Below are 25655 nucleotides of genomic sequence, written 5' to 3'. Positions count from 1 at the left end.
AAAAATCAAACTCAGAAAAGAAAAATAACCCTAGATATATATTGGTAGGTTATAAATACTAATTTCGTTGCAGTTATTTCCTACCTTTGAAGACTCGGGTCTTACAGTGAGCATAAAGTTATACAGGTTGAGGGTCCTGGTATGTCCGAATGTGTATATATATACACATATACCACGTATAACTGGCACCTCGTGCAGGTTGTGGTTGGAGACAAGTAACAGTAACTCCACCCACTGACCCCAGTGTAGTGAGTAGGCGAACATGTAACTCACGTGTAACATCTGAAGTGAAGATTTACCAGATGGACGCCACGTAAGCAAAGTATAGCACTGACATTATGTTGTCTTATGTTTTTCCATGATATGTATTTTGAGCCTTATTCAGGTACTGCAGTTCGTCTCAGATTAATATGCTACACATCTGGGTTTGTTTCTTTATAGTCTGGTCTCTTTGAAACAGTAGAAAAAATGTACTTCCTCCCGGAGTTCAAAATATTGTTCGAATTTTTGTTTTATTTGGTAACAAGTGAAATGCTATTTTCCTTACTTTGTACAGCAATGTTTCTTTGTGTCTTCTTTGAGGTACACTGGCAGGTCTTTGAGGTACACGGGCAGATTTCTAAGGTGCACAGGCAGATCTTTGAGGTACACGGGCAGACGGTCAGACGGTCAGACGGTCAGACGGTCAGACGGTCTCCAATTCTTGTTCAAACGCAGTAACATATGTTTGTAACGAACACAATGGCAATGAACTGAGACTTGCTGCACATTTTAGACGAAATTCAAATGACGAAATACGGTTATACCGATAAAATAGTGGACTCTTTGTGAGTTTTTATCGTCAGCACTTTTGGGCTCATGGAACATCCAGTACATGAATCCCATGTCCCTTTCGTGACCAGTGAACAACCTTTAATCTGCCCAATGGAATCTCTCGTTCATTGTCCCTATCAAGACTCATTTGACCCTCATTGCTCTATGTATATCGAATTAGTACAGTTGGTTTACCAGTTAATCAGTGAAGTTTAAATATCATTCAGGTTATGAATTTACCTGATTATGTGGCAGTTTCTGAATTATCGAAATCGATTATTCAGAGGTCTTCATCGTTTGTTTTTTGCCTAAAGCCACCTCAACAATAGTCAAACTATATGGTGTCGGCAGTCTGCGAACAGTCGAGTCTGGACCAAACAATCCAGTGGTCAACATCATGAGCATTATTCTAAGCAATTAGGATACGATGGCATGAATCAGCAAATCTCATCTACTAATCCCGTTAGTCTTCAGTTCTCCCCCGGGTGGCCACGGATGCAGCAAGTAAATTAAAATACTTCCTGCAATGTTTGAATCAACCAGTTGAGCATTGCTGATAGTAAAACATAAGAAACAACAGGCTGCTGAAAGATCTGCACTTACAGTGTTTTAATACACACACAAACGCATGCGCGTACACACGTAGAAATAGACAGACATGGTTTTTGATGTCTTGAATTTAGCTCACTGTTAGAGGTCCATGACTCCACGTTTGATCCTGCTGCACTCAGGTTTGATATTCCTTCAGATGATAATTAATTGCTGAATTCACAGGTGAACTAACGCAATATTGAAAACACGGCATCTCCATTCCAAAACTAAGAGCTCATTAAAAATGAAACATGATGCAACTGATAAATTTAGAGAACCAAACACATACAGTAAGTACTTTCAACCTTCATACTGACTGACTGGAGTATATATGTCACAGTGTTATACGTCACATCAACTGCACCTAGAATAGGGGATATGTAGCTACTGTAGTAGATGGTGCCTTTATACAGTCTCATGTTCCAGGGGACGGCGTTCAGTGTGGTCATTTCTGTACTCACATTACTGGACACAGCCATCTTCATCTGTTATTTCTTTATATTATGATACAACACACCTGTTGTCTCATCCAGAGTTACAGCCTTCATTAGGCTTCCTGTGGTTAATGTTGTCAGATCATGACCGTCACATGTCACAGTGAACAGTTCCATGTCGTTACACCCATATATCCTCTTTCTCCTTGTGTCAAGTATTAGATGCCTTGGAAACAAATAGTACTTTGATAAGTCAACGATGGCAGTGAAGTGTTTCTCCTGTGTAGACATGCGACTGATTGTGAATCGTGGTTCAGTAGTGGGCATGAATATGATGTCCCGATCTTCATCCACAGCCATGCCATATGTCTTTACACCTTCTCTTAATACCGTCACATGACTTGTATCCAGGGTAGATGACACTATCTTGTCAGGGTTGTATAATCCTATCAGAAGTTTGTCTTTGATATATAGGCAAGGGAAGTCACACACCTCATGTTGTGATAGGGGTAGACGCTCAGGGAGTTACGTTGAATATTGAGCTGACGGAACTGATGTGGTATAATTGACCAGAGTGGAGCTATCAAAATCCTGCTTTTTTCCACCACTGTCCTGAGTGTCGTTGTTGACACAGATGCCCTCGAGGTTAATGTAAGAGAAGGAGACACAGCGGCATTTGTTGTCAGCTTTGACATTTGTGATTGACATGTCTCCTTCAATGTTGCGATTTGAGATTTGAGATTCGCAGTGGTAGTGTCACACTTTCGTAGTTCGATCTCCAGTCTATACCTGTCACTGACACATACGTCACTTGAATGCTCTTTATTCTAGACATCTGTCTTCTTCCGGAGAGATTTGTGTCGTCCTGGAAATCTCTGACTGATTGTAAGACATGATGAAACTGACACTTCATCTGATGATAGCCTTGTTTCAGATGCCGCACTTCAGAGACAAACTGGCTTGAAGAGATTCCCCTTGCAGAATCTCGGCCATGACTCTTGCTACTTCATCGCGTATGTTTTTCTTTAACTCAGCTCTCAGTGACGTCCCTGAGACATCTATGGTGTTTAGGATCCTTTTCTCCATAGCGATCATGTACTCCTTATTATCAAACAGATCCTGATCAAATTGTTCCAGCTTGTTTAGGACAGACACAATATTGTCCTGCCCACAGCAGGAACAGATTAGGGAGATGATTGTCAGCAACCAAGACATGCATTTGAACTCGGCCATCTTGTTAACTGTATAGAACCAAGTGAGATGTCCTCCTTAGTGTGATCTGTGCACGAAGTCCTCCGTATGGTTCGACATTCTTGCGACTGGCAGGTTGACGTGAGATACAGGTTTATATCTACTGTGTAGCCAGAACGTGATCACGCAACACACACACACACTACATGTACACACACACACACACACACACACATACACACACACACACACTACACTACGCTACACTACACTACACACACAGAGAGAGACACACAGACACACAGGCACACAGACACAGACACACACACACACTACATGTACACACACACACATACACGGCCACAAACATACATACTTACATACATGGACGGAGGCACATACACACATGGACACACAATGACACATCAGCAAGTACAAACGTCCACTCTCATACACGTGTATATTTCGTGTGATTTAAGTGCACAGGTTGTTGGCTGGTACGTGCATGTTACTGAAGTCTATGGAGGTTGTTGGGGGGTACGTGTATGATACTGAAGTCTGGGGAGGTTGTTGGGTGGTACGTGCATGTTACTGAAGTCTATGGAGGTTGTTGGGAGGAACGTGCATGATACTGTGTCTATGGGGGTTGTTGGGCGGTATGTGTATTTTACTGAAGTCTATGGAGGTTGTTGGGAGGAACGTGCATGTTACTGAAGGCTATGGAGGTTGTTGGTTGGTACGTGCATGTTACTGAAGTCTGTGGAAGTTGTTGGTTGGTACGTGCATGTTACTGACGTCTATGGAGGTTGTTGGGTGTCAGGCACGTTGCTGAAGTGTTGTGAGGTTGTTAGGTGTCACGCACGTTGCTGAAGTGTTGTGAGGTTGTTGGGTGGTACTTGCATGTTACTGACATCTATGGAGGTTGTTGGGTGTCATGCACGTTGCTGAAGTGTAGTGAGGTTGTTGGGTCCAGCGTGATGTTGCTGAAGTGTAGTGATGTTGCTCGAACGCCGCATGCACGTTGGTAATGCTCACTTCCATGTCAACGTGTTCACAGAGTACTGTGGATATTTGTTTTAAACACCAGGGCCCCGTTTCACAAAACTCTCGTAAGCCTAAGGTCTCGTAACTTTTCACGTAGCATTCCTAACTTCCTATGTTACAGTATAGGAGGTACGATGGCTACGAGAAACGTTACGAGATCTTAGGCTTACGAGAGCTTTGTGAAACGGGGCCCTGCACGGGATCGGTCTATTTCACTGCCGCTTAATCTACTCTGCATCTACGGCACATACTGGTACAGAGGTCATGGACCAGATGCCCGCGTGTTTTCCGTTAACTGAAATGTGCCGACTTTAAATATCCGTACGCTCTTTATAAAAACGTCACTTGACGCTCATCAACAATGAAACAACCGACAGTGCCTTGCACTGACATACATATATTTAAAAAAGATACATTCTTCCTTTCTTTAAACGTCATGTCTTTAAAAGTTTGCTACGGATGAATATAATTCAGCGACCCCAACTTCTACGGAAGAAAAGGACAAAAACGACGGACAAGGAACTCTGCTACGTCATTCTTCCTGAATGTGAACTCGCCGATATAGTCCGAAGTACATGCTGATCTAGATAGTATAACCACTGACGTCAAGGTGATTGGATATGAACTAAACTGGCCCCAAACATATCCATATAGAACAAAGTATATTACTGGTCCAAACATACTCATATAGAACATAGTGTGTTGCTGGCACAAACATACCCATGCGCTAACGAACGAACGAACAAATATAAACACACACACACGCGCACACACACACAGACACACAGACACACATGGCAGGCAAAATGTGATAACTGCGTGTTCTTTGCACTTATGAGGTGATCCCGACTGGTGACCTGCAACACTGTGTAGGTAGTGATAACACATTTAATATGTAGTTGTACCTTACGTCGGTCTGTCAATAGCACTAAACATCGAACCATGCGGAGAGGCTCACGCTTAAGTCACTCTAAGGGACAAAAGACACCTCAGATGATATTGTACAATCCTAACGATGGCCAGCCTGAAGTATCTACCATGGTTGTTGACATGTGCCTCCCTCATCTGTTTTTGTTGTGGCCAGGGCAGTTTGGTGTCGGTATTGAACAAGCTGAAACAGTTTGAAGAGGACCTTTTGGATAATAAGATGAATGTACTTCGTATGGAGAAGAAGGTACTTGACACCATAGATGTCACAAGGACATCATTTAGAGCTGAGTTGAAGGAAAACATACGGGATGAAGTGAGACAGGCCATGGTGGCGATTCTACAAGGGGAGTCTCTACAAGACATGGTGAAAAGTCAGGTTGTGTCTGAATTGCGGCATCTGAAACAAGGTTATCATCAGATGAAGAGACAGTTTCATCGTCTCTCACGATCACTCAGAGACTTCCAAGACGAGACGGCCGCGTTTCACGAATCTCTCCTGAAGAAGGCAGAAGTATGGAATCGAGAGAACTCACGTGATATATGTATCAGAGATAATAATAGATTGGAAAAAGAACTACGGGACAGTAAGGTTTATGCTGATGGCCTCAAAGAGAAGTTGGAAGATTTAAATGAGACGTGTCAGATCCAATTATCACGACTGAAAGAAGCCCAGGCTGTGCCAGGTTGTTCCCCAACAACTCATCGTGATACGTCTACAGTCTCTCCACCTGTGTCGACAACACAAGTGATGACACTGAGCCCGGAAGAGGAGAAAGGTAGGATCCTGATAGCTCCAGCCTGGTCATCTATCCCACATCAGTTCCGTCAACTCAACATTCACAGTAACTCCCTGAGCACCTATCAGTACCACACCATGAAGTATGTCACGTATATTGCATACATATCAAAGACAAGGAAACTTCTCATAGGGTCACGCACCCCTGATAAGATAGTGTCATCTACCCTGGATACAAGTCATGTGACGGTACTAAGAGAACGTGTACGGACATTTGGCATGGCACTGGATGAAGATCGGGATATCATATTTATATCCACCTCTCTACCACGTCACTCAATCTGCCGCATGTCTACACGGGGAAAAAAATTCACTGCCATCATTGACTTATCCCAGTATGGTTCCTTTCCAAGGCAAACAACTCTTGATACAAAGAGAAAGAGGATATATTGGTGCAATGGCGAGAAACTGTTCACTGTGACATATGATGGTCAAGGCCTGACAACATTAGCCACGGGAAACAAAATGTATGCTGTAACCCTTGATCAGAAAGCGGGTGTGTTGTATTATAGTGTCGCGAAGACACTGATGAAGATGACTGTGTCCAGTAATGTGAGTACAGACATGACCACACTGAACGCCGTGCCAAGAAATGTAGGACTGTATAGAGACACCATCTACTACAGCACGTATCAACCTACTGGTGTTGGCGTCGCTGATTTGAAGTATAATATTATGGCATATACTCTCCGGCCAATCAGTATGGATAAGACGGAGGCTTTACTCATGTGTTTGATTCCCTAAATCCTATAATCCATTTGTTATGGAAACACTCAACTCACATAATCACAGGTATCAAATCACAATAACAACCTTTGACCGAGGCAGTTCAACTGATGACCTCATCATCACGGAGATGAATGTTTAAAGAGACTTTCTATTCAATAACTGAAAAATTATACCTTACCCCGTGCACAAGTTGCGTAATAACAATAACGTGCTGTGTCCCTGTGATTCCCTGAATTCTATGATCTATGTATGTCACCATTAAATACGGAAACTATAATCGACTCGACTCGATCGCAAGTATTATTATTGTTTAGAAATAATATTTAGAGATAATTTCTATTTAGCTAATGTACAATTAAAGGCTATCCCATACAAAGGCTGGGTAAAAATGATGATGTGCTGTGTCCACCTCAACGTTGCAACGGTGATTCTATTCTTATTGAGCAATGCGATGTCCTGGTCAATCGCTGACATGTGCTGTGTCCACCTCAACGTTGCAACGGTGATTCTGTTCTTATTGAGCAATGCGATGTCCTGGTCAATCGCTGACATGTGCTGTACGACGACAGACATTAGACATTTTAATTCCTAACGTCCAGTGTTACCAGGTGGACAGGTCAAACTGACCAGCTTTGTGAACCCATGGAGTCATTACTGATTGTCAGTTACCCATTGATATGATGTTCCGCGCTATTTTGCCATTCAACGATGTAGCATCTGTTTCTGAGTATAGTCAAGACTTGCTAATCTTTTGTATTGACGTTATATATTGGGGGCCAGCTTTACCCTAGCTTACCAACTTCAATGCCCGAAATATATGCGAGTAAATGTATAATCATTTCAAACATCGCTTAAATGTACACACCACCATATTTTCTTTATATAGTACTGTTTGTGTGTCTTCAGTTCAAATGGACAACCCAGTCACAACCCAACTGAACCAACGTCTGTCCATTAAATATTGTCCACATGGTTGGAGCAAATGAACATTCTGTGTTTACATGTCAAAACATTGATTACAGAACAGTCTCGTTTCCTGTTTACTTGGTTCTGTCCTATTGCGCAGCTTAATGCGATAACAAGTCCAGTATTTTTAGACTATGTCATTTAATTGGATGCATACATATTAATCAGTGTGATTTGATAAGTCTACACAGTTCTTGTAGATTTGTGTTGTTATCGCAATCTGTATGATTTGATACTAGGCATCGTTACATGACATTGAAGAGACGTGGTGTCAAAGTTCAGTTGGCGTGTGACCACGTTGGCGTTGACGCAGACTTGACAATGACAAAGTCTTGGAGACACTGAGCAATTGAAATATATATATCATGTATGAATATATTGGCTCTTGTCTATGCCACAGCAGATCTTCGTGTCACTCATGTATATACCGAAGGATTTTTGTAATACAAATGCGATTTAATCAACAAAGAATCAAATCACTCCTAATAAAAGATATACTACGTACGCCATTCGAACGACGGGTGTTCATACATATACAGTGAACTCGGTTTCATCCATGAATATCGTCTTTATGCAGTTCTACTGCAGCTGTCTTTGTTCATAACTTGCTCAAAACAATGCCTCTTTAGCCATTGTTCCGCTAATATGAAGGCACCTGGCAGTCAATCTGCTGAGAATATTTTGTGGCAGGGCCTACTATTCGTAACTACTTGTCTCTTTCCGTGACCTACAAGAAGACTCGACCCCCTCTCGTACGCCATCATTGCCAAGAATCGTGGTAAACCAATCAACTCGCGCGTAGTAAAACGCATTTCAAAACATGAAAATGGCAGAACCGTTGAACTTTGAAACTTCGCTACACAATATAAAACACAATTTAAACATAAACTTTGAGCTGAAGGGTGAACAACTGTCAACACTGAAACATATTTGCAAAGAGAATATCACCGTATTGCTGTTTTGCCCACGGTATGTAGGCTATTGTTAGGGTCATGTTTGGAAATTCAGAGTTATCTTTCCTTGATAACAGTATTAGCCTGTTTTCATCTCACTGCCCGTTTGTGCCCAGTCGTAAACATGGCCACGAGAAGGGTACGAGACGCCGGAATGACACGAGTAGTTACGAAAGAGGGCCTGCCTTAGATAGTGGTACATTCCTAAAAACTGACTTATGTTTTATGGACTTTATCGAACCTTATGGGAATCAAAATAATAGAATTACAACAATGTTTAAAGGAAAACAGACAACTATTTAGGCCCGTAGTGTGTGTATTGTTGACATTTGGTGAATGTATTGATCAATTGTGTGAGCTGTGGTTAAAACAGTCACAAGTAATAGTTCATAATATTCTATTAATAATCTGTTACACTTTGGATGACCCATGAACATCCGGGTTAGAACTGGTCTTTAGCAACCCACACTGGTCCTAAGAGGCGATCGGGTGATCCGACTCAAGATTGGAGAGTCTGGGCCAGACGAATATTTACATGCCGCTGTCATATTGATGAATGTGGCGTTAAACAACAAAGAAACAAAACAAACGTTGGCGGTTGCAGGTAATGTTTGCCTTTTATCTATATTATATACTTTCAGTTTATCGAATTTGACCTCGAACTTTGTTTTCTCGCCAGTGACAGTTGTGAAGGGGTACGAGGGGCTACCAAAACTATTTGAACCTAAAATGCTTCTGAAATGATATAAATACCTGTGTGATATTGAAGAATGGTGTGTATCATTCACAGAAACATAAAATAGCAGTGTATGAAGCCCACAGGGCTGATGGATAAAAAATGTTGCCGGTCCTGTTAACATGTAACCATCCCTGTATTGAATATAGGAAATTGAGATATGGTGTTAAAAGAAAGTAATTAATGAATTACTTGTAGTGAGGTAAACTCAAACATTTCCCGTAGTCAATGACATGGTCAAATATATACGCTTGGAAAATGTATTGGCGCACAGAGCCGGCTATGACATAAAGTTGTAAGTCCGACGTGTAACTAGAAAGCAACGGGCCGCCGGACAGACGCTATTTCATACACTAAATATTGACATGTACTTATCGCTAGTTTCTGGTCACGTGAGTACAGAGCAGTCCACGAAGTGCATAGAAGTGAGACTGACAGCAGTGACTGTCCAAAGAAACCACCGTACTTAAGATTTGGAAGATCAAACAGGTAGATTTGGTAGAATATTGCTGAGTGCGGTATAAAAAACCAAATCAAAGGTTATGTCTCTGAAACTAACATGTCCCGTGACTGAATACGGTAACGTCACAAGTGGATGATCTCCCTTGAGCAAGTCGCGCGTCTGGCCCTGCTGTAGATAACGTCTATGCAGAAATCGCATTGTTTCTCTAAAAATAAAAATGCCTTGCAATATCGTTCTGTGCGTTCCTATTCGGAGCATACCTACGACTTGAAGATTTATTAATTACGAATTGCTGCTGAAGTTTACTGATGAGGTAGGAGTTTGGAGGCACAGGAGAGAGTGAACCATGCCTTGGATTAGCCTTGAATTAACCTTGGATCAGATGACCTTCCTACTTTGGTGGCTTGTGGCTAACGTCATGTGGACCAGGCGTTCGACCTCCGGTGGACAGTTTCGAATCTCAGCGCGGACAATGTTTGAATTCCACTTCCAAAGCAGACAGTGCATACTGGAGCCAGAGCATAGGGTTATCAAGGTCGTACACCATTTATAAAATTCATGTAACTTGGACCTTCAGTAATTTCTGGTTAAACCATTGACGTTCATCAGGACCATTTAAGAAGTTCTCATCTTATTTTGTTGCAGTTTTAGTTCCGTCCGCCGTAATGCAGTCCTCCCAGTCAGGCCAAAATGTCGCCTTCATTTGTTCGCAATACTCAACCAGATTTGTGAACTTTCCTGAAATAAAACCGAACGGGAGGATTGTACTTTAGACCGTTATGTTTCTGTCACTACAGTATCTGTTATAAAATACATGTTCTCATACAGTCCACGCTCACCTGTTATTAACCGTTGTCACATACAAACAAACATTCTGATGGATATGTCAGATCGTAACTTCTCCTTCGAAATGAGCAACTTAAATACATGTATGTTTTAGGGATACGGATAATACGGGGAAATATTGATTGTACTAGAAGAATGACAATGGTGTAGCTACAGGATATGTCACATCGTTACATGTAAGTATTAGTGAGTGAGTTTAGTTTCCCGCAGCGCTCAGCAATGTTCCAGTTATATGGCGGCGGTCTGTAAATAATCGAGTCTTAACCAGACAATCCAGTGACCAACAACATGAGCATCAATATGCGCAATTGGGAACCGATGACATGTGTCAGTCAAGTCAACGAGCCTGACCACCCGATCCCGTTTGTTGCCTCTCACGACAAGCATGGGTTGCTGAAGGCCTATTCTACCCTGGGACCTTCACGGGTCGTAAGTATTAGTGATTCGCTCGTACCCGAAAGTATATCTATTTCGTGATATATCAGGTATGTCCGAAGTCTCGGAGCGTTAGCCTGAGATTTCCCCTGATAATGAAGTTAAGAAAGATCCGGGTTAGAATTGGTCTTGAGGAACCTATGTCCGCCTAAGAGGCGACTAACGGTATCGGGTGGTCAGGCTCGCTGACTTGTTCGACACTCATGTCGTCGTATGCCAATTATGTAGATTAATGCTCATGATGTTGATCACTGGATTGTCTGGTCCATCCTCGATTATTTACAGACCACCGACATAACAGCTGAGTGTAAACACTCGAACAAACATTGACGCTCTCGGGGGTTGTCAACTTACGACCAAATGGACGCTTAGGGCTGAATGGTCTGACTGCACCATAGAGGTGTTTGTGGAAACATATTTACCGTTCACAAGTTCTTCTCCTTTACTTCCTGGACACTGCCAGCAAAACTGACACAGCAGTCCAAACAAAGCAGCATCTGTCTCACATGGTTGATCGCCAAAAAAGAACTTCTTTGTCCCTGTAAACATTAGAAAAGTTGTCTAGATGAAAATAGTTAAAATGTGGAAACCTCCGATGCTGAATAAACAAAAATATTTGAGTACTGGTTCCAATTGCATTGATCGTCTTCCTTGAAGTCAAAGGGGCGATTGGTTGAGGGTTGGAGGCTGGGTAGCCTAGTGGTTAAAGCGTTCGTTCGTCACGGTGAAGTCTCGGGGTCGATTTCCTAACTGGGTACAGTGTGTGAGGCCCATTTACGGTGTTACCCGCCATGATGTTACTGAAAAGGGTGTAAACCATACCTACTCACTCACTCGCTAGTCCGATCCCCGGCTGCCAAAACTTGTTAAAGATGGTACTTGATGTTGCCCTGCCTGATATTCATTATTAAGGAGACAAAACAAGAACTGGTGACCTTGGAGTCCGTGTAAGCCCACTATAAACTGCGCAGGTACCAGCACCACAAGACCATTCCGGACTAGTTCAACAAGTATTTGCACATCGCTGTTTAAGGGCAATAAACTTGAACGTCACATTAACGAACGTCACCCATTTAAACCAGAGACCATATAATATTATATGGTCTCTGTTTAAACCCATCACAGTTGACGACATTCCTTACCAAGGTAGACTGATAATGACCTCAAATCTTCCTCCATAATGTGCCACATTTCCTCACGGGTGTGTCGGCCGATTCCGTGGGCTTTCGTATTACTCAGGTAAATTCTTGTTCCGATCCAGATGACCACTTTGTTTAACTTGATGTGTTTCTTCACGTAGTCCAGGTTCTCGGCCCGGGACAGACCCATACACCTGCAAAGATGCTTAATGGACAAAACATCACCTGGGTCAACACATCAACTGTCAACTGGCACGGCACGGTATATGCGGTGTAGTGGTGACCTATGTCCTTTTTCATCTGCTAAACAAAGTGAGGTCAATTTTGAAAACTCTTGTGAACCGTACTCCGTGCACAGACTTTGTGCGAACCCTACCGTTGTCTGACACTGAAACAATGTGGAGTGTAGATGGACACAAGACTAAGATACATTCTGTTCGTTGTGACAAGCCAGAAATGGAGGGACAGTATGACACAAGCACAATATGACACTGGGACAATATGACACAGCTAAAATATGACATACATATTATGCAACACAGGGACAATACGACACAGGAACAATATAATGCAGGGCAATATAACACGAAGACAATATGACATAGGTACAATATAACACAGGAACAATATAACACAGGACAATATAATACCAGGACAATATGGCACAGATACAATACGACACAGGGGCAATATGACTCAGGGACAGTGCAACACATGGACAGTATGACAGAGACAATGCGACACAGGGACAATATGACACAGGGACAGTGCAACACAGGAACAATATGACACAGAGACAATACGGCACAGAAACAAAATGGCACAGGATAAATACGGCACAAGGACACCTCAACAGAGGTACAGTACGACAGAGGTAGACGACGGCATACGACACAATTCCATAACCACGCAAGGAAGCACATGGACAATGAGACATTGCGTCTTCGAAAATTGTAATCCCTTGAAACAAACCAGAATAGGTTTTCCTCTGCCATCTTTCGAAACGCATGCGCAACAGCCCGTTGTTCATCGGTCAGGTGACTGTTAAGGTCAATGTTCAGCTTCCGGTTCAAATACTCAACACAGAACTGAGAATCGGCTACGGCCTCTCCTTCGTATTTCATCCAGGGAATTTTGCCTTTAGACGAGCGCTTGACACTATAATCATTCTGCAATAAACATTGTTCACTAGTCACGAGTGGGGCAAGGGACCAGTGAACCACACATTTATCTTACCAAAGATATCAATGCTATTTTGAACTGTTTGGAGCATGGGTATCCCATCGTACACTTCAGCCAGCCTTTGTGAATCAAACGATTCGAATCATTTTGCTGGTTTTCTTCCAGCAGGTATTTCTTGGTAATATCGCCTGGATGTAATTCCCCATTTTAATATTCACCAGGAGTACATTTGAACGTTTTGCCAAAATTTATTTATGGGAATGCTAGGCAAGTCTTTAGTAGTCCTCATTAGATCTTGCAGACGACAGAAGAACAACAAATTTAGAGGTATCTTCCTCCCATCGATTTGTATTCGCGAAACATTGTTAATTTTTGGACATCATGCGTGCTTCAATGTTATTCGAGATACAGAAGTAATACCACGAAGTACCGACAATGGGTACATTGCAATGTACGAGGGGATGTCAATAAGTTTTGAGCCTTGCATAGAAAAACACAAAATATTGGTATGAACCACATTTATTTTTCAACATAGTCCCCTTGTGAGTCAAGACACTTGTTCCATCTTTTCTGCCAGGTGCTGATGCCATCTCTGTAGAAGGCGCCATTTCGGTCCTCAAACCAAGCCTCTGTAGCATCAATAAGCTCATTATCATCCTGAAAGCTACGACCACGCAAGTGTTTCTTGAGATTTGGGAACAGATGGTAATCACTTGGTGCCATGTGTGGAGAGTAGGGGGGATGCGGCAAGATTTCGTACCCGCATTCCTGGACAGCAGCGGCTGCAACGCAGGAGGTGTGTACTGGAGCATTGTCTTGATGTAGAAGAATACCACGTCTGATCTTGCCCCGGCGCTTCTCATTCATTGACTGTCGCACCTGCCTCAACAAGTTAGCGTAACATTCCCCATTCATTGTTCTTCCTTTTGGTAAGTAATCTATGTGGATGACGCCTTTGCTATCCCAGAAGACTGTCGCCATTACCTTCTGCACTGATCTGGAAGCTTTGAACTTTCTGGTCCTGGGAGAAGTGACATGTATCCATTCCATGGATTCTTGTTTGCTCTCAGGATCATATTGGTGGATCCAGGTTTCATCACAGGTTACTAGCCTAAAGTGAAACTCTTATGGATTCTTGTTGTGTCTGGTTAGCATGGAGTTGCTTATGGTGACCGTTGTTTGCTTCATTTCATCTGTAAGCATTCTTGGCACCCATCTTGCGCACACCATAGACATGACGAGATGTTCATGATGAATTGTCTCGTTAGATCCGTGTGAAATGCCTGTGGTCTCCTCTAACTCGTGGAGTGTGATTCGACGATTTTCCAGTACAAGTCTATGTACTCTGTCAATGTTTTCCTGACTAGTGCTTGTTGTTGGGCGACCTGGACGGGGGTCATCTTCAAGACTCGCTCTACCATGCTTACATTCACTGACCCATCGTTTGATGGTAGCAGATGAAGGGGAAGATTTCCCATAAACTGCTGAAAGCCTTTCTTCAATGTTCTTCGCCGAGTTTCTTTCAAGAACTAAAAATTTAATTACTGCTCTATACTCAATTTTATTCATTTTCACTGCCGTGAGGGGGCTCTCTCTCTGTCAGTGTGAGCTGTTCAATAACTTCTGAGAGTAGGATACCAAAACTTATATATCACATCAGCTACCCCCCAAGGTTCAATGTCATACCATAGGCTGTGACACCTGGGTATGAAAAATGCTCAAGGCTCAAAACTTATTGACATCCCCTCGCACCTCGCTTGTAAGTGGAGTCCATTGAAAATAATAGAAGAGCGTCAGAGGTATGAGAATGAGCGATATGAGCGATATGCAATAATTAACCGCAGATATCTTGGTACATCCTCCAAGTTGTATTTTTAAAGGTCTGCTTTATTACCTGCTGCTAAAGATGTACATTGTCAATAAATGCCCAACGATACGGGTGATTAACTTCACTGACCTGATATTCTATTTTGGCCATTCGAAGAAAGGTCTCCAACTTGAGAGCAAACGGGGATAAACTTGGCGCCCTCGGTCCTCTCGATATCTGGTACAGAATCACCTTCGGAGCAGAACTGGAAGACAAGCATGTGGACTCAAATTGGTAATCATTGTCAGTTTGTTGCAAATCTTCCAGGAGTCATACGTGTTGATCTGTTAAATTCAGTTGATATCAAATCAAATTCTGAAATATTACAGTTATGTATGGATGATATCTCTTACAGTATGCCATAGTTATGATACCGTGTCCGATCCGTTAAGCTCTCGTAACATTACGACCTGTCGTAACTGTAAAGTTTACCATTAGCTTGCGAATGTCAGCGATAAACCGATAGCGATAACGTTTAGTGGACCCAGGATCTCAGTTTCAAGACCTTCCTACACCACACAGTGAAAATACATCATTCTCCTTGTTTCAGGTAATCTGAATTATGTATGTTTCAGTTGCAAAAATGCGTTTTTTCTGCTTTTTCCCGTGAGATATCCATTTCCGTGAGATATCCATTTCCGCCATCCGCCATTTCAAAATACAACTGAAACACTTGGTTTAACACAAACAGCCTATAATACACAAACAACGATGCCACCCTCGCAAATGTACGGAGCATTAAAAACCTGTTCTTAAAGACAGAAACATTTATTTGCCACTTCCAAAAAGTATTCCGGAGATTGAGACATATACCAGTGAATGCAGCTTTCGTTTAATTTCTCCAATATTCAATACCTTATTTCCTATATTTGTTAAACGATTTGTATGTACTTGATAGCTGACAAGAATGCTACACTGAATGGCTGTCCTAATGTGGGTTTAATTTTTGGCTCCATGTAGGTGAGATGAAATGGGGTTTAATGTCGTACTTGAGAATATGTCGCTCATCTGACGACGTGCCCGTGTGTGTGGCTGCTTGTACTAGCCCCGACTTAAGCTGGATATGTAATGCCAGCTCACTGAGATACCGAGCCGTTAAGCATGAATATACCACTCGGTTACATTATACTGACTCCGGGCCGACCAGCCCTCGTTTTGCCCTAAACAGGGGTTCACAAATCCCATATTTTAACGTCTTTGGGTGTGACGCGTCCGGGATCAAACCCGCGACCGTTCGTTCTCCGCACAGGGACTCTAAGAAGTACACCCGCGAAGCAATCGCGAGTACACAAACGCTCAAGGTACAAACTCACTTATCTTGACCCCTACCTTCAACCTCACTACTAACTGTTAAGGTACTTCAGCCTTGATTCTGCGCTCTTATCAGAACAGACCTTGACATGAGGAATACAGAGTCCATCGTGGCTGGGTCGCGTTACACCTGGAAACTCTGACATCATGGATATTTTATAACTCCTGGCCGAACTGTTTACATGCTCGTCAGATGGCGCTCATACCTCACTGCTTTGTCCTAACAAATACGCCACCTATTTGTAGGCTGTCTGTTAATTTTCGAGTCTGGATAACTCAGTCTGAGGACTGAGGATCCAGTTGGGATAAGAGGACACGCCTCAATCAAATCAGCCTGTCTGATTCCCCAATACATTGCCTCTTATCTATCCACCTAGTTTTGCTAGCGGAGAACATGTAAAAATATATCGGTCTGAAAGATCATGGTGCTCAATATCGACCTACCTCATTGTGGTGTAGGGCGCCTAGCGTGGACCCTTTTTATCAAGCGACGTCAGTTTTACACACTGATGTAGCTGAATCAGAGCTGTCAAGACATATCACTGAAGGGTACACGAATGTCGCACTCGTATCTGCGGTAACAGTGGTCACCTAGTGACGGCGGTATGTCTAGAAGTACAGGGGACATAACTTCGTGCAAACTGGCAGCCCTGCCCAAACCGGTCACATTATTGAACCACTTCGTTTGTGGGGGTCAGGCCAACATGTGGTGTCCCGTGAAGGCCCGGAGTAGAATAGGCCTTCAGCAAACCATGCTTGCCGTAAAAGGCGAATATGCTTGTCGGAAGAGGCGACTAACGGGATCGGGTGATCAGACTCGCTGATTTGGTTGCCACATGTCATTGGTTCCCAATTACGCACATCGATGCTCATGTTGTTGATCACTGGATTGTCTGCTCCTGACTCGATTATTTACAGACCCCGGTCATAAAGCTGGAATATTGCTGATTGCGGCGTAAAAGTAAACTCACTCACTCATCAACATGTGGTAGTGGCCCTAATGGGTGTAATCTGAATGTTACATATTTTTATCGAGGTTATGTCGGTGGGACATACATTTTCATAAAAACCCCGTGAGGTTACTGTGACATGACATGCATCTGGCTGAAGTCTGTGGAGGTGAGGTGAAATATAACGTCGTTCTTAGGTATATTTCGCTCAAATGTCGACGTGTATGCCCTTGCTTGTATGGCTGCTTGTTCTAGCCCAGACTTAAGTTGGTTTTATGGTGCCAGCTCAGTGAGACACCATGACGTAGTTAAGCATGAATACCCCACTCAGACAATTTATGCTTACTCTGTGCGACCAGTCCTTGTTATACCTATACTCTTCCAAAAAGGTAGGGGAACTGTACTTTCAATGTACGATTGTCGAAACTGGGAGATATATGGGATTGAATCAATTTTGATTCAATAATGATGGATATTTCCAGAATACATCACCACGTGGATTTCATTCAAAGCAAAGCTGTTCGTTCAGTTATCACCCTTGTTAGGTGACTGGAATATGACATGAAAATTTCAGGTTTACAAATTTCAGTCAGTAGTGTGTGATTTGACCCTGAAAACCCTAACCATGCACAGATGCAAGAAAACTATCGGAATAAATGGTCTACTGTGATTTATCGACCTGCCTGAAAAACGTCACGATTCATAATGACACTCCTTGCACGTGTAGGAGGCTCCCACATTGTGCACGTGCTTCCCATTCATTGCGTCTGAGTGTGCTGATAACCTGACATGATGCTTCATACACAAGATGAATGTCATTGTAACGTTCCTCAGCGAGTTTTCTTTCTACCAGGCTTCAAAGTTCAGGTTCCCCTATCTTTTTTAAAGAGGGTATTAATATTGAACGCAAGGCAGAGGCCGGAACTAGCATATTTAAACGTCTTTTCGGTTTGACGCGAAAGGTGGGCGAACGCTCTAACCACTACACCACGAAGTCGATTGAAACATATGAAGACTTTCAAGGTAAGATACAGATGTTACTGAAGACTCAATATGTTGATGGGTGACATGCATATTGCTGAAGTCCCTTGAGCATGCATGTTTCTGAAGTCTAGTGAGCTAGTTGGGATATGCCATGCATGTTGCTGAAATCTAGAGTGGTTAAGAGTGAGATATAAATGTTACTGATTTCTGGGTATGTCAAGTGAGGTTGGTGGGTGTGACATCCACGTTGCTGAAGTCTAGTGAGGTTGTTGGGTGTGACATGCATGTTACTGAAACCTTGTGAGGTTACTAAAATGTGGTAATGTTGCCCGAACGTTACAAGCATGCTATTGAAGTGTAGTGAATCTACAGAAGATGTTTGACAATTTTTTTCTGTTGTCAGATACACATGGCGTGAACCAGCAGCTGACGAAAACATACTGCACAATGGCGCTGACAAAACATTCAAGATCACTTAGTTTACACTATTATATACATCGTGATGAAGTCCTTTATTCGCTGTTTGGCATAGAAATACACATGTATATTCCAAAAGGCAAAAGTCTCCCATGCTCGCAACGTCACGTTCAAGTTTGTTATGGATAAACACAATTCAAACTTCAAAATATCACGCTGACCTTTAACTAGATTGAAGGTACATGTAGGTGAAGGTAACTGATTCGATATCAATTATTTATATACACCTTCCTGATATTGGACACATTTACCCATTCTGGGAACCAAACCTGGACCTCCGCCATGGTGAGACAACGCTTTACCTACTCAGCTACGTCGACGTAAGGATGAAGGTTGAATCAGATGATGACTGCCAGCGTCATTTCTTACCCTTTAATACAAATCATGTTTGTGTCTATTATGCAGAGACCAAATAACTCGTTGGTGTTTTAATAGGCGATGAGAGAAACATCGGTTTAATTGAATCTTTCAAAATTTTAAAGACTGCAATGAAGAAATCTCATTGGGGAAAAAATCACGTTTGCACAAACAATGACGTTGTTAGATGGTTTATCGGCAATATATTAATGTAAGTCAGTTTTAGTTTCGTATCTTCATGCATTCTTTATTCGGACTGGCATCTTTTCTCTAGGGGATTGCCACACGACGTTAGCATCATGCAACTTGGACCATCAGTAATTTCCGGTTAAACCATTGACGTTCATCAGGACCATTTAAGAAGGTCTCATCTTATTTTGTTGCAGTTTTAGTTCCGTCTGCCGTGATGCAGTCCTCCCAGTCCGGCCAAAATGTCGCCTTCATTCGTTCGCAATAGTCAACCAGATTTGTGAACTTTTCTGAAAGAAAACCAAACGGGAGGATTGTACTTTAGACCGTTGTTTCTGTCACTATAGTATCTTTCATAAAATGCATGTTCTTATGAAATACATGTTCTCCTGTTATTCACAGTTGTCACAGAAATTAAACCGAACGGCAGGATAATACCTCTGGCCCCTTTCTGGCTTCAGCATAGTATCACTAGTTTTGTTAACTGCTCAAGAAAATCCCACACCATTTACCCGTTCAACCAAGCGCATGAATGATGTATGCGTTTATATAAAAATGAATGATATTGTTTGAACGGATTTTAAAGCGTAGCGTAGGGATTCCTTAGAGAATATTTCAAAGGTGAGATAACTCCTTTGATCTACCGTTCAAGAGTTGCTCCCCTTTGCTTCCTGGACACTGCCAGTAAATCTGCGACAACTGTCCGAACAAAGCAGCATCTGTCTCACATGGTTGATCGCCGAAAAAGAACTTCTTATCTCCTGAAAAATGAAAATTAAAAAGGAACATTCATTTGCCGTATCAATCAACCAACCAACCAACCAACCAACCAATCAATATCCACGGAATATCTATTTAGTTACACTAAAAAATAATGATTCAAAATAGTTAGCACTAAAATGGCTCCACGGGGCTCGACCCTCCTGTCATGAGTCGCCATGATTACGAACGGAAGTCCTTTCCTAGGAGTGACCTAGTCCTCTTTCAGGCGCTTGGAAACGTAAACGGAAAGCAAATGCTACCCAACCCAAATTTATCTATGTTGACTCAACGAGTCGCATTGCATTCCTTACCTAGGTAGACTGACAACGATCTCAAATCACCCTCCAAAATATGTAGGATTTCGTCATGGGAGTGTCGTCCGATTCCGTGAGCTTTCATCTGGTTCCGATACACGCGTATACCATACCAAATAAATAGTTTGTTGAACCTATTTCCGGACATAGTTGTCATAAATTCCATATTTTCCATTCTAGCCAACCCCATACACCTGGAAAATAACATCTGTCATCAAACATGAGGTAGTGATAGTAATATTGAATTCACCACTATAGCTGTGCAAAATACCAGACAAGCGTATTCACTTAATGTACCTCTGTTGGGAATCGAACCACCACTTCTGATTGCCGAGTAAACGCTTTAAGCACTAGACTTCACCATCGCGCGCTTTACCTCACGTCCGACCCCTACTGCTGAGGGAACCTTCGAGAAGCGGATCCTGACAAAACTAATGATGGGTCACCTAATTGCCTTGAGTCCCTGGGATAATTGTCAGAGTTAATACTATTTTGCCACCGATTTATTACAAATGGTGCTTTCCCAGAGTGGAGAACACGACATGTTGTGGGGAACCAACACGTTCTTTCTAGGCATTCTGTTACAATATATGTTCTTGTACCTTCGGATGCCTTATTTTGCCTTTCATATATTACGATATACAAAAAGGTCCCTCCACAAAGATTCAGTACATTATCAGAGAAGCCCCATTATGAATATACATCATAGAATGAACGTACACAGCTTACCAGTATAGATTCTCTTCCGCCATCTTCCGGAACGCATGCGAAATAGATCGCTGTTCTTCAGTCAGGTGACTGTTTAGGTTAATGTTTAACTTCCGGTTCAGATACTCCACACAGAACTGAGAGTCCTCTACAGCCTCTCCGTCGTATTTCATCCACGGGATTTTGCCTTTGGACGACTGTGTTACGCTGAAGTCGTTCTGCAATGTGCCTTTTATGAGTGATGTTTGAATAGTATATTGCTCACATAATGCCTTCAGTCTAGTAGGGCTGGAAAGTCAGGTCTCACACCGTTATTTCATTGCCGAAAACCGGACAGGTTTTGTGTTGCGTGTTCACCAAGGTTCCTAATCCTTCATCCAAACCAACTACCAAAGCTGTCTGGTGTTCCAAAGAAACTATTCATTCCTACACAAATCTTTAATAGTCCTGTGGTAGTACCACGCACTGGGCAGGTAGTAGATAATGGCAGTAGTCTGTTCATAAACATTGTTGTAAATGTATGAAATTGCATATGTTTAGATTCAGTTCATAACGTTATGTTTTAACCGCAGAAGTTATCAGAATATATTACTGTCAAATGCAGCAGTTGTTTGGAATAGTCAGATGTAAAATGGAATAGCATTGACCATGGTATAGAACATTCTGGGAGACATTCAGTGGTTGTGCGAAGATAATATTTTCACCGCAGATAATCAGTTTTGTTTTTTTAAGAAAACAGTACAGCTAATATATTGCATCAATAATGTTACTGAAAGCCCCCAAACCACCCCTCGTCCCCCAGTGGACTGCTACAGCGGACACTGTTCCTTGTCAGCAGAATGATTTCAGCTTTAAGTTTAGTCAGTCATAACTTTAATTTAAGTGTTCAGGTTACACACATCAGGTTTGGGTGTACATGTATTTCAAAGTATTGTTTACAAATGCTATAGTATGAATACTCACTGTGTATTCTATTTTCGCCATTCTGAGGAAAGTCTCCAGTTTAACGGCGAACGGGGATGGACTTGGCGCTCGGGGACCTCGGAATAGTTGGTAAAGAATCACTTTGGCTGTGGAGCTTAGGAAAGAAAAATGTGGTTTTAAGGACTGAGCTGCGCTGCACACAATGAATAGGTTCGCTGAAGCTTGAAGCGCGATACCCAGATTATAAGGCCTAGAGCAAGAGTAGACTAATCATGTTTGTGTAAAGTAAAAAAAAACACTACGCGTTACATAACAAGACAAAGCAAGAAAATATGTTGATTGTGATAAGCAGTCTCTGTCATGGGCAAAACTTAATTTGAACTTGACACCTATTAGGCTTTCCGATATAAACAAAGAGCCTTAAGTGTATCAGCAAATGGACCAGCCAGTGAAAGTCTTTGTTACTCTTGAGTGCCCGCCCTCCCGCTCTGACTGGTTTGGGTATCCCGGGTGCTTCGTTTCGAGGGCGGTAAGCCCAAGTACAAAATATTGCACTTTTGATTTGCGATTGTATGTGTACGCTTATAATTTTGCTTGTTTGTTTTTTCCCTATAAGCACAAATGTATATCACATGTCATAAATAAATGATAATTGAGTTTCAAGTATGTTTTTTTTTTTTTTTTTTTTGGGGGGGGGTTGCATCTAATCTTTAAATAAGACTTACGAATGCCTCTTGATCATAATTTACTATGTGATGGTAATGTGAACAAGTAAACTCGTGGATCTTTTTCCACTGCGGGTTCATACCCCTGTCTGCGTCTACAGACTGAGAGAAGTCGAGTTCACTATATGCCAGTGTCACGTTCTTGCCAAATTCCTGTTCCAGACTTATGTGATATTACCCACCATATGAGGCTGATATTCAGATTACGAATGTATTAAAGAAAACACATTCCCAGTTTGGAGGCCACTGTAAACAGTCCCGTCCTTGTCGACTGCACGTGGGACGCGGCGACCCAGTCAGAACGACACAGCACAAGTAGGTCATACCTGTGTGATGTTCCCCATAAGCCCAAATACATTCAGCCCATGTACAGAAACGAGATGATAGTAAGGTTGTGACGCACTGTCGGTGATGGTAACGGCAAAAGGTTTCTCTCCTTCCGAACGTTCGTTATTCAAAAGACAATTTTGTATTTGTCTTACCCCATGACTGACGCTAAACCGCCGAATGGTTGTATTACGTGAATGTCGCCTTTCTATGGGATCATATGCATTATTATGCCTTTTCTTTGCTATATCAGGGGAGCTAACTCTTGCTTCTTATTGAGGACCACTCGTGCTATTCCGAATAGTGACTCGTGAAATCCTCTCGAAGGATTTCATTTTGGCGTAGAAATATCAGGTTCCACTACAGTATATCAGAATCACATGCTCCCCGAGCGAGGACCGTATGAAACAACTAAAACCGGACAGAGGCTGTGACAGATGTGATTGGATGAAATAGTGTCGGATGTTTATGTGTTCTAAAAGCAAATAAATCCATTAATTAAAACTGACCACAACTTTAGATATTTAGTGCTGTTATTTTTATCATCGTGACTTATGTTTACGTGTGCACAGATATTTTCAAGTAGGTGACATTTGGTGCGGAAATGAGGTTTGATGTGTTCCGTTTCCTGTGCTCTGAAAATTCGCCGGGCAAGTTGGACAGAATTTGTGTTTTATTGTAGTTTAGTAGTTTAAAGGCCAGAGTGTACCATTATGTACATGGAATAGATGTTGATAACCTAGATAGATGTCTATGGGAAAACATTTGGTGTGGTGTAACCTTCAGAATTACTTCATACAGGAACGATAACTCTATTCCTGTTTGATTTCAATGGTACTTAATATCAAAGTATTGATACAATGGATTGCTGTTTTTGGTTTTGCTTACGTATTTTAAAGAATTAAACCTCCTTGATAAAACTAAAAGAAAAAGGAAAACCTACTTGTTAAAGACGTATTCTGATGTAATTATTGCCTCATGTTCACATATATTTCTCTAATTATAAGATTTTAATAATTACAAATGGGATTTATTTTATTGAATATGCACATAAAATGTAGGATGTTTTTCTACAAAAAACATGCTAGATTAAGACCAAAAGCAGAAATTCCAAAACGGCTGTAAAATATTTCTCAAACTTCGTGTAACCTTAGTGTCATTACAAATAATATCGTTATATTGTGTCTATGTACTGCCATGATGTTTATGATTGAATTATGTATGTTTTAGGGCAGATTTAAACTACCATTGACCCAAATAAATCACTTGAACCCTACAAGTACTCCCTTGTGTTTCAGAAATCATGAATACTGTGGTTACATTAATAAGCTGTGTAGTGTCAATGATGAGTGAGTGTCAGTGGTGTGAAGTATTCAATACCTCATCTATGATGAGCCACCCAGAGCATAAGTTATGAACGGTCCCCATTACCGGCGTCATCAGTCTAAACGAACAATATGGGAGCGATTGGTGCCATTCCTATTCCCACCGAGGTTTTAAGGTTTGCTATGAGTTCAGCTTTTGATGTACAGACTATGTGGACTTCCTGGACTGGGTATCCTATGGCTTAAGTTGGGACAGTCAACGGTTCAGTAGAGGCTGTTTATCTGTCGTGGCAATAACAAGTATATTCATGGTATAGCGCTGACTTACTATCAGTAACATGTGTACTATAACCTGGGAACTGATGAAAGTTGTTTGCTTTGAGCCACCATTCCCTCTGTTGCCAGGCAGTGTAGATACAATCACGTCCATCAGACAGCTATGACGCACACAGGTTCAAATGAGGTTTAGATTGGTAGGTTTGGATTCAAGACGTCAGAAGTATGGTACCAAGTGAATATGCGGGACAGGTGCCAGCTTGGTTTACTTCCGTTTGTAATCATTCGTGACCACCTCGTGTTATTCCGGGACTAGCCGACTAGCGAATCCTGCCCCCAAGGAAGGATTTCATACAGGCGTATGAACATCAGAACTACTTTAAACTAAGAACGACAACTCAGTCCCAACAGTGACAATTACTTCAGAATCATTCAAAACTGCTTTTTTAGAAAAAGGTCAACCGATTTTAACGTGTGAAATAATTAATACTAATGATGATTTGTTGCATGCACTTTCTTATGTCATTAATACCATTTGTTCGCTTTATATTCCCAGCATTTCACATGAGTAATTGTTCAATATGGGGTTAAAATGTGAGAGCACAATCCAGTGAAGTTATGGGTGTATACCTTTGATGGTGGCGATATTTTATTTTGACATAAAAAATATTTTTCGAACCGAAGAGAGGGAAGTACGTTGCCAACGTTTGATCGCTTCGTTCGCATGTGAGAAGACTGGTCATTTTCTCTATGCTGCGCAACCCATTTGCGCTAGTTTACCTGTGGTCTGATCTTGCTGCAATACCCCAAGTGGGCTTTATGATGGATGCTTTGACTAAATATGAAGGACCCAAGAAACTAAAATGTGTCCAATGAAGTGAAACGTAAACACAGAGAATGAGTTTAAAGTT

At 41.9% G+C, this 25655-nt stretch overlaps 3 protein-coding genes and 1 pseudogene across 3 annotated transcripts; 1 reads left to right on the top strand and 3 right to left on the bottom strand.

Moving 5' to 3' along the window:
- Positions 1 to 1673: 1673 nt before the first annotated feature.
- LOC137274265 (uncharacterized) lies at positions 1674 to 3071 on the bottom strand (annotated as a pseudogene).
- A 1905-nt stretch (positions 3072 to 4976) lies between these two features.
- LOC137281724 (uncharacterized) lies at positions 4977 to 7862 on the top strand. Its single transcript, XM_067813244.1, has one exon. It carries the CDS (start codon positions 5089 to 5091, stop codon positions 6541 to 6543), a length of 1455 nt encoding a protein of 484 aa, XP_067669345.1. The 5' UTR covers positions 4977 to 5088; the 3' UTR covers positions 6544 to 7862.
- Positions 7863 to 8745: 883 nt separating this feature from the next.
- Positions 8746 to 17209, bottom strand: LOC137295652 (failed axon connections homolog). Its single transcript, XM_067827120.1, has 6 exons — positions 16871 to 17209; positions 15206 to 15320; positions 13039 to 13235; positions 12070 to 12260; positions 11350 to 11466; positions 8746 to 10384 (listed from the first exon to the last, which is right to left on the bottom strand). The coding sequence occupies exons 1-6, from the start codon at positions 16873 to 16875 to the stop codon at positions 10278 to 10280; spliced, it is 732 nt and encodes a 243-aa protein (XP_067683221.1). The 5' UTR covers positions 16876 to 17209; the 3' UTR covers positions 8746 to 10277.
- A 2160-nt stretch (positions 17210 to 19369) lies between these two features.
- Positions 19370 to 23371, bottom strand: LOC137295644 (failed axon connections homolog). The gene is made up of 6 exons (XM_067827108.1): positions 23299 to 23371; positions 22131 to 22245; positions 21189 to 21385; positions 20457 to 20653; positions 20028 to 20144; positions 19370 to 19673 (listed from the first exon to the last, which is right to left on the bottom strand). The coding sequence occupies exons 1-6, from the start codon at positions 23301 to 23303 to the stop codon at positions 19567 to 19569; spliced, it is 738 nt and encodes a 245-aa protein (XP_067683209.1). The 5' UTR covers positions 23304 to 23371; the 3' UTR covers positions 19370 to 19566.
- Between the last annotated feature and the right edge of the window lie 2284 nt (positions 23372 to 25655).

Source organism: Haliotis asinina, chromosome 1 (assembly GCF_037392515.1).
Source record: "Haliotis asinina isolate JCU_RB_2024 chromosome 1, JCU_Hal_asi_v2, whole genome shotgun sequence".
In the NCBI taxonomy this organism is placed as follows: domain Eukaryota; kingdom Metazoa; phylum Mollusca; class Gastropoda; order Lepetellida; family Haliotidae; genus Haliotis; species Haliotis asinina.
Note: the sequence above shows the minus strand (reverse complement) of the source record. Positions and strands in the feature narration are given on the sequence as shown.